The 13,227-nt window shown below is 39.6% G+C and overlaps 1 protein-coding gene across 13 annotated transcripts in view; it reads right to left on the reverse strand.

The window, feature by feature from the left end:
* LOC137603366 (girdin-like) overlaps positions 1 to 13,227 on the reverse strand; it is a 57,751-nt gene that overhangs the window by 21,491 nt on the left and 23,033 nt on the right. For all 13 annotated transcript variants that reach the window (XR_011037268.1, XM_068326737.1, XM_068326736.1 and 10 more), the window contains 6 exons: positions 10,522 to 10,591; positions 5,138 to 5,196; positions 4,264 to 4,347; positions 4,037 to 4,177; positions 3,146 to 3,318; positions 98 to 179 (listed from right to left, as the gene is read on the reverse strand). Coding sequence is in view for 12 of the 13 variants with exons in the window: in XM_068326737.1 (XP_068182838.1) it covers positions 98 to 179; positions 3,146 to 3,318; positions 4,037 to 4,177; positions 4,264 to 4,347; positions 5,138 to 5,196; positions 10,522 to 10,591 (609 nt within the window). In the remaining variant the exon portion in view is untranslated. The remainder of the gene's footprint in view (positions 1 to 97; positions 180 to 3,145; positions 3,319 to 4,036; positions 4,178 to 4,263; positions 4,348 to 5,137; positions 5,197 to 10,521; positions 10,592 to 13,227) is intronic.

Here is a 13,227-nt window from a genome sequence, read left to right on the forward strand (position 1 = left end):
AGTACTTAGAGAGAGGAACAGCAGATGGAGGGGAAGTGAAATCATGTGATGTTTGTTGTGTCCGTTTAGGTGTGTTTGCTGTGACATGAGGCGTTACCTCTTGCTGAAGCCTTTTCAGCTCTACTTCCAAGTTCTCAAGCTCCTGCCTGGTATCGAGAAGCTGTTCACTTTTCTCCTCTCTGAAATAAGACAGAGGGGTAGGAGTCACAAATGGGAAAAGCCAGCAAATACAACAGAGAGCAGAGAAAGAACAGGATTTCTTTGTAAAAAATACGCATGTGTCCCTGATGACTTTGTCAGATTTTAGGCGATACATTGCAAGTTTAAAGGCATTTTCATGAGTGTGAAACATATTAATGGGCAAGATCTCATTGAGAATAAGAAGCCTTTTTTATGTTACAAAAATGTTAATTTTAAGACACCAAAAAGCTCTTTAACCAATTCTCTTCAGTAAAAACGGCCTATTGTGCCTGGTTGTGTTTCTTCTGTGGTGGTCAGAACACAGTACCTTTCCTGTGTCTCCGTCTTAAAGACAGCTTCAAATAAACCCTTTCTCTGTTAGACATAACATTAAGAACAGCAAACATGACCAATAGAGGTCAGAGATGGCAGTTGAAAACAACTGGGTGAAATACTATAGTGCCCTGTTAACTTCAGGGGTTAACACATGCAAATCTTTCCCTGAGGCTCAAACTGCTCTTCTCTCTATTCTGGAAAAACAACTCATAAGGAAGGAGCGAGGCAAGTTAATGTCTGGTGATGAATATAGTACAAAACAGTGTTAATTTTAATAGTAAAGCAGGGGTGTGCTACATGCTAGTTAATGCGCTCCTACTCAATTTACTTCAGTGAAAGATCGTTGGGAATCTGAACGTTTGGTGCTTGCAAGACTTTTTGTGTACGTGCAAATTCTGTGGGATCTGGGACCTTTCCATAGAGGAAGACACAGCCTGAATGTCTGCATTCTTTGTGTGTGTGTGTGTGTGTGTGTGTGTGTGTGTGTGTGTGTGTGTGTGTGTGTGTGTGTGTGTGTGTGTAACACAGCCCCACAGAACATGTGATGTCCTATTTCACTGCATCACTTTGGAGTCTTGGGGTGCATCTCAATTAGGAACACGCATCCTTCTTTGCATGCTCTCCCCATTATCATCATTGCCGCCTTTCTCTCACAGCTCACATGATCTGACAAAGCAGGCAGGTTATTTACCCTCTTTTGTTTTCATTTCACCAATTAACCCCCCTCCTTCTACTGTGGCCCCTCCCTGTGCCCCCACAGCTCCCACTCCCCAAATCACAAACACCTGTCAGCTCAATGGCAAACTAGCTTCAGGCTCATATTATGGATGCAGCTGACTCTGCGCTTTATGTGAATGGTCTAACATGCCTCACAACAAAAAAGGGGCAGACTAACACTTGTGAACACTAAACACTGCTATGTAAAGTAATAAAGACAACGTTTATTACTCACATTTCAACTGAGAATACTATCCAAGTTATTATAAAAGGAGAGTAGTAATCACACCACTCTTACCGATTGCATTGCGCTTCTTAACAAACATCTACTGAAAAAAAAGAAAAGAAACCACACTTCATTTATCCAGGCGTTCTCAACAAGCCCATTCCCTGTTCAAGCAATTTTCATGGAAATAAATTCTGCCGGTTTTACAAACTGTTGGTAAATAATACCAAGCACGACTGAAAATATAACCTCTATGGCAGAGATTTTAAAAAAAATTAGCTTGACAGGGATAAGTTTAGTATGTAAACTGGAAGAGGAAAAACAGCCAAGACGCCAAGTGGCTTCAACAGCAACATTAGACACATTGACCACTGTGCAATCCCCTCTGGACTTCCTAAGGCACGAGTGCAAACACACAACCATAGACACACACACACACACACACACACACAGAAGAAACTTCCATCATGTGATAAGATAACATCAGAAAGACAGAATAAAAGCCATTCTTGTCTATTCTTCAGTCATCACATGATTATGTTTTTCAACGGACTCCACCACACAAAATAAAGAAGACCAAGAATACCAGAGCAGCCAACCTACTGACTGATTGGCTCATCTGGTTCTGTTCTGTCCTATTTAGGTGTACTGACAAAATGATAACATATGTTACAGATGGATATCTGTCCTTTTTAAAATCCAAAGCACAATAACGTATTCAGAGTTTCAGAAAACCATAATTCTTGCTTGCCATCTATTTGACTAAACGAGAGAGAGTAATAGCTACACTACTGTTTCCAAATCAAAACTAGTCCATTTATTTAGATTTTTTGGACTGAGTTTATCATGCATTGCTTCTCTAAAAAGAACACAGGGGAAAAGATGAGCTTTTCAGGACAGCCTGCAATCAGTCACATCTCAGACTTTGTACAAAATGTGTGAAATCATTGTCGGTGAGAGGCAGAGTTGCTGAGGTAGTGATGCTTGGTGGGGTTGTGGCAGAAAGGGGACCTGCAGTGCAATAGTCGGATATAGCGGGCACATTTGTTCGCTTCTCCAAATGTTCATAAGTCGAATGTTCATATGTTGAGGACTACCTGCATTAAAATAGCACATCTAATACAAAATTAGTTTAAGCGAAGACAATCACTTAATTTCAAAGTATACAGCAGTGGCATGGCCCCAGTCAGTCTGTTACATCAGTTATTATGTTTGTGTTACATTTAAATACTTCCCCTTGTCAGAAAAGGCTCTGATATGTGCCGACCATTAAGCCCTATACTTGCAAGGGATAACAGCACTTTAAAAAGGAAGCTCTATTATTCATAGGCAGATGTTAAAGGTCCCCTCAACAAGGTTCACGAGATATACTTTGTTTGTGTGCTTAAGTGATGCAGCATCATGCCTTATGTGAGTAATAAAGATATAGGGAGGAAATGAACCACTGGTATCCATCACTCTTCCCTCTGCTTTATCACTAATCTTTCTGCATAACATTTGAGAGTATAACATTTTGATTTCTTCCTGATTTGTTCAAAAAATGTTTTAAAAAGGCAAACAATTCTCCAGTTCAAAGGACTTGAAAACTTTAAATTCCCAGTTTAGATGGAAAATTGATTGAAACTGGTATTGCTCCAGTGTGTTCTTCCTTCTCTTTGCACAAGCTGATAAAGCCGATGCACTCACAGTTCCTGTCGAAGGCGTCTGATCTTAGCCTTGGCATCAGCCAGCTCCACGGAGAGGTGCTGTCGGCTTTCAGTCCTTCTCATGCTGGGGGAGTCGCCGGGAGACTGGGTCGCACAGGGAGCAAGGGGAGAGAGCTGCACACAATCTCTCTCTTGGGTTAACTCCACTATGGTCTGAGAGAAAAGAATAAAGCCAGTTAAACAGAAATCTAAATTTGAATTTGTACTAAGGTAATCACAACTACCCGGTCCCCTTGAAACAGCTAACAAGTAGCATTCAACAATACGACTAACATGCACCAAAGACCAAGGTGAACTGATCCACGCATTCGCTCAAAGCATGACAAAACTAGACATTCACAGTCCCACACACAGCCTCTTTGGATCTTGTGCCCATGACAGGAAATGGGATTTTAACTGAAAACGGCTGGACAACATGGTGATAATCTGGAGGCTATTAGAACCCCTGATACATACACACACACACACACGCACACACACCCAAACATGCACTATATCTGTCGTGGGCATCTGTACCATCTGGGTTGGAAACTCATTCAGTGACGCATGTACTCTAAAGCCTACACCTACAAACACAATCACACCCCCACTTCCATGAAACAGTTAACAGCTTCAGCCCTTCCTTCCTGAGGCTGCTGTCTTGTGGTAAGAAGAGAAAAGTTTCCACATAACTTTATTAGAAGCAGCCTGTGAATTTCATTTGCTTTTGCCATTTGTAGAATTGTAACAGATTCTAACACACATCTGCAACACACATCTGCAACCAACAACCTTCCCCAAATTATGCTTTACTCGACCATCTGTAAGTGGCTCAATAAATCTCTATATATACACACACAAGCACGCTTATATATCTATACAATATTTATACCTCCAGCTGTGTGTCCCTCTCATCCACCAGATGTTTGAGGTGAAATGCCAGGTTTCTAGAGAGACTGTCCAGGTCCTCAGGAAGCATTTCTCCACTTTCCAACCACTGCAGGTCCACCACGTTCTCCTGATTATGAGTCACCTAAAATCAAGCATTGTGTCATCAATAGAAATATTTGTTTCCTGGCATAGCGAAGAAAATTGCTGCTGAATATTGACGAGAAATACCTCTTGGATGTGGGATGCAATCGCAGCTTTGGTGTCAAAGTCTAGAGTCTGGATACGTTCAATGTACTCTTCCTTCTTCTCACACTGTAAACAGAGACGGATAAGGAGAGATTTTTGGGATGTAAAAGAGTTATGAGGGCTGGGGTCAACGGGAGGTTAGTAGACCAACATCATGAACAAGGCAAGTTTCCAGGAAGCAGTAGCTGTAATTAGGAAAATGGACCAGTCATTGCTGGGTGACGATCAGACTGGAAAAAAAATTGCAAATGAGACTCTTTAAAACTCGGCAATAGTGTCTGCTTTTCTTGAAGGAAGTCAGAAATTAAATCATAGTTAGTCATATGAATGTAACTATGGTGACTTTTCTTAAAACAATAGATGACTTATCAGACATCTCATTTGCAATGGAGTGATGAACAGCTAAGTGACAGGAAATTATTGGTACCCCATTCATGACGCAGCATTAGCTGTACAATGGCGCTATTGTTTTTGCATTTTAACAAGAGGAACAAATTTCTGTATTCAATGAGGGCTTCATCAAAATGGTGACTTCTCTGTTTTAACAGCTAACCAATAACAGTTTCAATTATCCCACTAAATGACTCAGTTGAGTATCTTCATAATATGGAAAAATCTTTGCATGGAATTGTTCGTAGTAACTGTTTTGAATTTTATGTGCATGTTTTAGTTAATATCTCTCCTGAGAGCCCAACTGCCATCATAAAATATCAAATAAAAACTCATCCTCATTTTTCCTCAATAATTAAAGATGAAATATCTTTGGATGTTCTTTGGTTCCTGGGATGTGGAACCTAAATTACATGATTGTAGTGAATTGTGTTAAATGTGGAAGTAACCTTATACGTGTTCTTACCTGGACGGCACAGCCCAGCAGCAGCAGCAATAATTTCTTCATCTCCTCCAGACCTTGCTCTACAGAACAAATAATAATTTAAAAAAAAACATTTCGCATTTTTCATCCAATCCACTTCAAATCTGACTTAAATGTGCATTAATGAGGAAACCTTTGCTTCTGCCACCTTAAAATCAAACAGGTTTTACAAATGCTTTTTCAGCCAAACAGCTACTTTTCTCCCTTTAGATGTCATCTAGGTCATCTGCAGAATGGTAGTTAGTCATCGGCACACTTTGGTGTAATGCTTACCGGTACTTGTTTACATGATTTACCAGGTTACAGATAAGATGCCACGTCAATGGAAGAAATATGACTTTTTTCCATATTTACTTGAATATTCCACTTAACTAAGGACAAAGATTTTTGCTATTCTGCTTTAATAAGGTTCTTCCTTTAGGAACTGGCTCTGTGTTTTCAAGTGCACTGATTTGGTACGATTAACTTACACTGCTCTTACATGCTGGCACATAATGGCAGAAATTGCTGAAACCCACAGACAGCTGCTTGAGCTGACTAAGAAACATAGTATACAAAAGCTGTGAGCATCTGTGTCTGTCAACAGTCGGTGTGTGATTTCCCTTTTTGGATCTGTGTGTCTGTAATGATGCAGTTCAGCACAAATAATAACTCTTCTAAATTAGTGACAGCATATTTAGTGTCTGATGGCTTCTAAATTTAACGATTCTATCGTCACAGCAAGAGCAGCTTCAAAACAGACATACAAAAATTATGATGTACGATTTCATTTTTGAAAGAATTTGAATTATTCCACATTCATTTTATTGATAAATACAACCACATTCCTCTGCCAAGAAATCTGATCATCAATTATCACACTTCAAACTGATGGTCTCTACCCGATCAAACAGATTACAATGTAGGATTTGAGAATATCAGAATCCTCCATACTATTTAATCACTGTCCCTTCTCTCATTCGTCCCAAATCAATAAACAGACAAGTTAGTTCTTTACTGACCAAAAGAGACTGTCATGTGGTCATGATGTAAAATAAATTATCTTTTAAGCAGACACCTAATATTATATTTATAATACATGATCTTAGGCCCAAATCATGCACTGGAGTTTAAAATCAACACAATAGAAACCCACTGCTACATAGCTCTCTATACACGAAACTTGATGTTATCATTCTGGCGGTGAACAATTAGTGATGTCACAGCAGGTTATTTTGACTAACAGCTGGTGAAGAAATGAAATGGTGCTTTGCAGCAGTCATTTCTCTCTGTATGTGACTTCACTGTTGATTTACCCATTAAATCCAGCTAACGTTTGGATGTTTCTATTACGACATGGAAATTCTGCTCTAATTCTGTTAGTTCTATTGCCAGGAAAATAAAATATATTTTGTAAGTCAACTACAGCTATCCTACAAATGAAAACAAAGCTATAAACACCTTCCTGGAAATCATTACACTCACTATGTGTCTCAATCCTTTCTGAATGTTTTTTCTATATGTTTCCATGTACAGCTGCACACTTATAAACACTTGCTGGTACGATGAGGTTTACTCGTCTGACAGCCAAAACTAATTTGATTAAATACGTGCACCTGCAGGACTGCTCAAACATCCAAACATGAATGACAGGGTGTGATGGGTGTTCCAACTGATAAGATTTTGGAAAAGGTCAAATAAAACTTGAATTTCTTGCACATCCATCAATCTTCCCCAGAAATACCATATGTAGAAACTGGTTAAGAACATAGTTTTATTCTTATATTTTAAGAAAATATAAAAAAGCAGAGGATAGAAAAATGTTCTTCTGTGTGTGTCTGTGCCTTATCTGCTTTAACACTATACAAATTAAGCATTGCTGTGTATTTCTGTCCATGTGTTCCGCTAGTCCTACAGGTGTTTAATGAAAGGATCACACTGTCACCTTGGCTGTATTTATGTATAATGATCACTGGCCTTGCAGTCTACAGAAAAATCCAATATTAAGTCTGGTCATAGTTAGGTTTATTCCTGCTATGTGATTGGCTGTCATCCACAGCCCTTATCAGATCCCTAATCCAGATTTTTAGATGTTCCATCATCCAGCGCTAAAACAATTTGATTATTTTGAAAAAAAATTTCCCAGTCAAGGGAAAAATGTTATTGATTTGTGTTAGGTACAAATAAATTAAAATAGTAGAGTATAAATAGTAATCATATCACAAGAACATGAGTGGATCTGGACCTTAAAGGGTGACTGAAGGTAAAACATAATTCTCACGTCTGCAGGCCTTACTGGTACACTATTAGAGCCACATGACTATAATCTAGTCAGGGAAGGGATTTAGCTCAGCAAATCTACTGGAGCTATAGGAAAGATAAGGAACCACATAGGATAAATAATTCATAAAGCTTGAGAGGGAGAACAAGAGGGAGAACCAGTAAGTGGGAGAGATGAAAGAAAAAGAGGCAGAGGAGGGAAGGCACCACAGTTCACAAGCACCACAAAGACGAGGTAAGGGATATAAAAATAGGGAAACCGAGAGAGTGAAAGAAAGCCAGAGGAAGACAAACAGGCAAGCTTGAAAATAGAAATGAAATCTCTCTTCAGCAGAAGCATCAAGGAGGGTTCAAGGAGGCGCCACTCATCTCTCTGATGTCCTCATTTCTTCATCTCGTCCTTCACGCTTATTTTACCCATTAATTTCATGTAACATGCATCCACCCATCCTTCCTTCCTTTCTCCAACATTGTTAGAAATCATCTGCACGTCCAATGAGTTTGTATTTGCTCATCTAGGCTTCCTTTTCCACCGCCTCGCCTCCCTCCTTTATGCTTTGCAGGAAACATGAGGTCAGAGAGTGACTGACTCTTCTTCCTGTGACCCTATTATAAAACTGCATATGAGGATGTGAGTTGGAAGGAAAAGGTGTTCATGTGCATGTGCAATCAATCACAACCACCCATCTACAACTCCATTTTACAACGAGTAATCTCAAAGTGTGATGTTAGAGAGTAAGCTGACATTGTTCAAGCAAAGAAAGCATGAATAAAAGTACTGCAGAAGAATAACGTGCAAAACACAGACAACATAAGCATGCCAAGAGCTGCCTTGTAAGTCTCCAAGCTGAAGGTAGCATATAACACATCATCAAAACATCACACACAGTCCTGCCGCACAGACGTCAATTAGGGACTTGTTACTACTTCCAACAATAATGACCTCCATCACACCTTTTTTAACAGCAAGGCTGAAATTAGGCAGTAGAATCCCATTTTGGTAAATTTCTGTAAAAGGTGCTGAAGATGACCTATGTCACTAAGGATCTGTGTGTCACTGTTAAATCTAGTGCAAGCAATTCAATCTGCTTTGATGGCGTGCCACAGCTTATTCACTCGATCTCAAGAAGGGGAGAAGATTAGAGTTGGCTGAAACTTATTTTTAGATTATTTGAGCACATTTGTGCTTAATACAGTACAACTGAATGTCAAAGACAGACAGCCTCGACTGAGGTCGGTGTCATGAATAAAGCACATAACCCAGTCAGCCTTTACACAAAAACCTGTAAACTGGGAAAATTTTGTCATAAAAAAACAAAAACAAATATCTGACTGCTTTCCAATCACTTGCCAACAGTCTTTGAACTACTTAAGATGGTATCTAAATAGATTTGAATTCATGTCATACATGTTTAGCACGTTCCTTCATAAAATGCATCATTATAAAACAAATATCTGTCAGGATCTCAGCAATCTACCTGACAGAGAGAGTAAATAAGAGACGGGATGTTTTTGTGATCTATTGCTGCTGCACAATTAATTCCTTCAATAATGATGACAAATGTCTGCAAGAAAGGGACAAGTAAATAAATATGGCAAATAAATCAGACAGATTAAAACTGATTTTCCAACATTTTGTGAGGACACCAACTTTCAGATAATCAGAGCAGTGCTGTGGAGAAACTTCACAGGATTTAGAAGACACTACACAGGGGAGTTATTGTGTGTGTGTGTGTGTGTGTGTGTGTGTGTGTGTGTGTGTGTGTGTGTGTGTGTGTGTGTGTGTGTGTGTGTGTGTGTGTATATGTCATGTTGAAACACAAGTTGCATGCACAAGAGTATATATGTGTCAGTTCATCTCACTGTGTATGAACTTTATATACAAGGCAGACTGAGGTCATTGAAAGCCTGGTGGGGGTTGGGTGCTGAGGGCACTACAGTGCATTCCCACTGTTCACTGTTTTTGGAGACACCCCTCCCCCGTCTACCAACTAAATGCACATGTGTATTTAGAAGGGAAAAAAGTCACATGGTGGATGGCTTTCAGCTGGCAGCCGCTGAGCCCCACAACCCAACACCACAGCCACCGCTGGTCTAAGTGACTAATTATAAGATAAGCTGGAGGGCAAAGGGCAAAGGAAACCCTGAGGAACACCATTAAATGTTTTCTGCCTGCTCTGGTCCACACACAGATGCAGTGTGTGTGTGTGTGTGTGTTAACTTTACTAATACTCACTACTTGCACATATTTGTAGAATAACAACAATGAAAATGTTAAAATAATGCAGTAATAAAGTCAAAACTAATGGGTCAAGCAGACTTAAATTAAATTATAACCCGTTTAAAAAGATTTTCATTACTCTGACGGGGCAGATGGGGATTTGAATTCCCTCAAAGGAAAAGTTACACTCAATTTACTCCCTCGGGAAAGACAACCATTAAAAAGGGATGGAAACTGTAAAAAAAAAGCAGCAAACTGAATTGGTGAAATTCAATGAAGGCAACTGAAGTGACTCAACCAACACTTTTTCTTTGTAAAAAGGTAACTTCTCAAAGTTGCACCTGGGCTCTACTACAACATCTGGGAATATTTGTATGGACAATCTACTCCAAATTTTGAAAAACGATGCAATTACTTTGTAGTGGATTTATTAGCAGCTTATCAATGAGGCTTTGTAATGATTGCCTTGTATACTCCATGGTGGCTTCATCAAGGTCACATTGGAATATCACATAACACTTTGGGGCTGCAGAGGTCAAGCGTTCAAAAGTTAGTTTCTTTTCAAGTTGCTGAGACCTATCAGATTGCATGGCTCAGATCAGAAGGTCAAACTCTTGATGCAAAATGACTAACTTCAGAGAAAAGAAGTCTGCTGACTTGACTTGCCTTCATTTATTTGTCTTCTACTGCAGCAGAGAAGTTACGCTGTGGTTCAATTTTAACTGTGCTGTCAAAACCGTTTAATAGGTAAAAACTTAAGCTTTGGACATCACATTGGACAGATGAAGTTAATTAATAGCAGACATATGTTCATGTTATTGGATACTATGAAATATATAGGGAGGAATATTGTTGTGCTTATATTGTTAGGTACAACAACACCTACCAGTGAGAGGGTTCCGGCCCAGGACCAACACATTTGGTAAAGGCATCATGACCAACTGCTGGAGCGTCTCCTGTGACACAAAGAAAAACGAACATATTTAGCCTTACAAGGACCACCTTACCAAGTCATTGGTCTTGTGACTACAATTCATTGTGAGTAAAATACACGTATTCTGAATCTGAATCTGAGAAAGGTTCCGCCCTTTCCATGTGTGCTTTAGTTAGGAACAGAACTTTCAGTACAGTTTTCCATTGAGTCAACTTTTAGAGGTACAGTAAGATTATAACAGAAAGCAATGCTCCTCAGGGCTTTGACAAAATGCCAAAGTCTTCAGACATCAATAAGACCTTACAGTATGGTAAAAGTGACAGCCCTGAAGCATAGGTTTCAACAGCGCTGCAGTGTAGTTGAGGTGAGAAGTGAAAAGATTAAAAAAACAGCCAGAAGGGCTAGAAAGTTAACAATTTAATCTGGAGGTGCCAGTGAAAGTAGTATTTATGCAGGTTCAACTGGTGGTAAGGGTTTAGGTCCACTCCAGTCATGAAAACCAAAGTGGAACTTTGACTTGTAATTTCCACACTAGCCCTTAAAGCTAGCTAGTGTTCCAGTGTGTTTTTAAATAAGGACATCATGGGCAATGCATCATGGGTATTACAATAGAACACAAACCAGCTACAACCCAACTGACATTACAGTACTTACACTCATGTTTTTACATACAGTAATTAAATTTCCTTAGTAAGGGGCAGTACAAAGAAAATTTAATTACCGCTGTGGTGGGTCAAGTGGAGCTGGGGCCTATCCCTGCTGGCTTAGGGTGTGAGGTGGGAGAAACTCTGGGCGCGACGCCAGTGCACCGAGGAGCCACACAGAGACAAACAACCATGCACGCACACACTCACACCTACGGACACTTTGAAGCCAGCCCATTAACCTGAAGTGCAAGTTTTTGGAGGTGGAAGGAAGGTGGAGAACCCTGAGATAACCCATGCAGACACGGGGAGAACATTCAAACTCCATACAGAGCAGGACATGAACCCAGAACCGCCTTGCTGTGCGGCAATAGTGCTACAAACTGCGCCACCGTCTTGCCCAAGTTCCATTAATTCCAAGCAATTATCCAATAGTATTTCTGTTCAATATGCCCATTTTTTAAAGATGTGACTGTAAACCTATTACAAACACATATGATTAAAAGGAAGGTGAGTCTATCAGTACGAAAGACAAGAAGGTCAGTAAACTTAAATATTTCATAGCAGCCAGATAGAATATAGTTGTTTGAACTTGCATGACCGGATGGTTCGACTCTTCTCTACAAATTACTGCTGATGCCATGAAAAATAGGCTTATACAACAAGAAAGAACCCCCCTCCTGTCTTGCCATAACCATCTGTCCTATACATATTGCATTACCTCATCTTTGATTTAAAAGAGGGCAGAAAATATGACATCATTTGTTGGGTTTATCTAACCAATACAACTAAATTAAAAACTGTACACCCAAGGTGTTGGGGAAGACATTGTACTAAGAAATCCTTTACCTGGTCTTAACCAAGATCTTATGTCTGTCTCCCTTACCTGCTGTAAGATGAAGATCTATTCTGTCTCTGTAATAAGTAATAACATTTCCACTGTGGTAGTGTAGAAACATTGATGCAAATGCTTAAAGATGTTTTCCAAGAGCTTCTCATCTGATAAGCTAAAGTTCTAACAAAATGTAAAATCTACCGGTACATTCTTTTTCCAAAAGTTTTCATCTCAAAAATGTTTTCATTTTGTCTTGTATTTTTGGTGGCAACACATTTGCTGTGGAAAAAAGAGACACAGACGTTTCTGTGTCACGGTAGTACAAATGCAAATCAAATTTTGGATACCCAATATATAGCCTATTTATCAATGCAGACCTGTAGCAGAGGTGACTGACACCTGTGATTGTACAAAACCAATGCCGCCTGTTGACTTGATGCCCACAGTAAAACGTTTGATTTACAGAGGAAGATGTAGAGAATGGGGTAGCAGATTTCTAATGCGTCACTCGCATCTGGTTCCAGCAGATAAGTAACTCTCAGAACAAAGACCAACGAGGAAGTGCAAACAAGATGTCGGGTTGCACATAACATATCTATCACACTGTATTTTTTTTGTTTTCTCAACCCCTGTGTGATCACAGGTAGTGGGCAATCATGATAGGCGTGTGAAAGTACCTGTGCTGTCTTAAGTGTATCAAAGAGAAAAAATCAGAGGAAAACTATCATTCAAAGCTCCAAGACCAGTGATGTAGGTGAATAGGTGTACTGATGATCAGTCACAGTATTACAAGCATGGTTACCAAGGGTTGTCTGTCAGTAGTGTGAACACTGAAAAAAACTGCCCTGTCTGTGTACCTTTGTGTTAACAGTGGTATTAACACTAATCTCTGCAATTAATCACAAAATCTGTTCAGTCAGTAACACAACATAAAACCTACCAAACCACAGGCATAGGCAATCTGGTACTGTTTAACAAGCTAACTTTGATAGCAAGGATTGCTAATATCAGGGTGTTCTACAAATGACCAGCAGCTGCAATGGTGAAAGACTATGACAGACTGACTCAAGGCGAATCAGACAGAAAGATCACCACAGCTTTAGTAATTTCACACAGAAGGTGTGTGCCCATCCATCACAAAAAACTCATGACAGACGCAGTGGGCAGAATCAAACCAGA

Source organism: Antennarius striatus, chromosome 11 (assembly GCF_040054535.1).
Source record: "Antennarius striatus isolate MH-2024 chromosome 11, ASM4005453v1, whole genome shotgun sequence".
Classification (NCBI taxonomy): Eukaryota; Metazoa; Chordata; class Actinopteri; order Lophiiformes; family Antennariidae; genus Antennarius; species Antennarius striatus.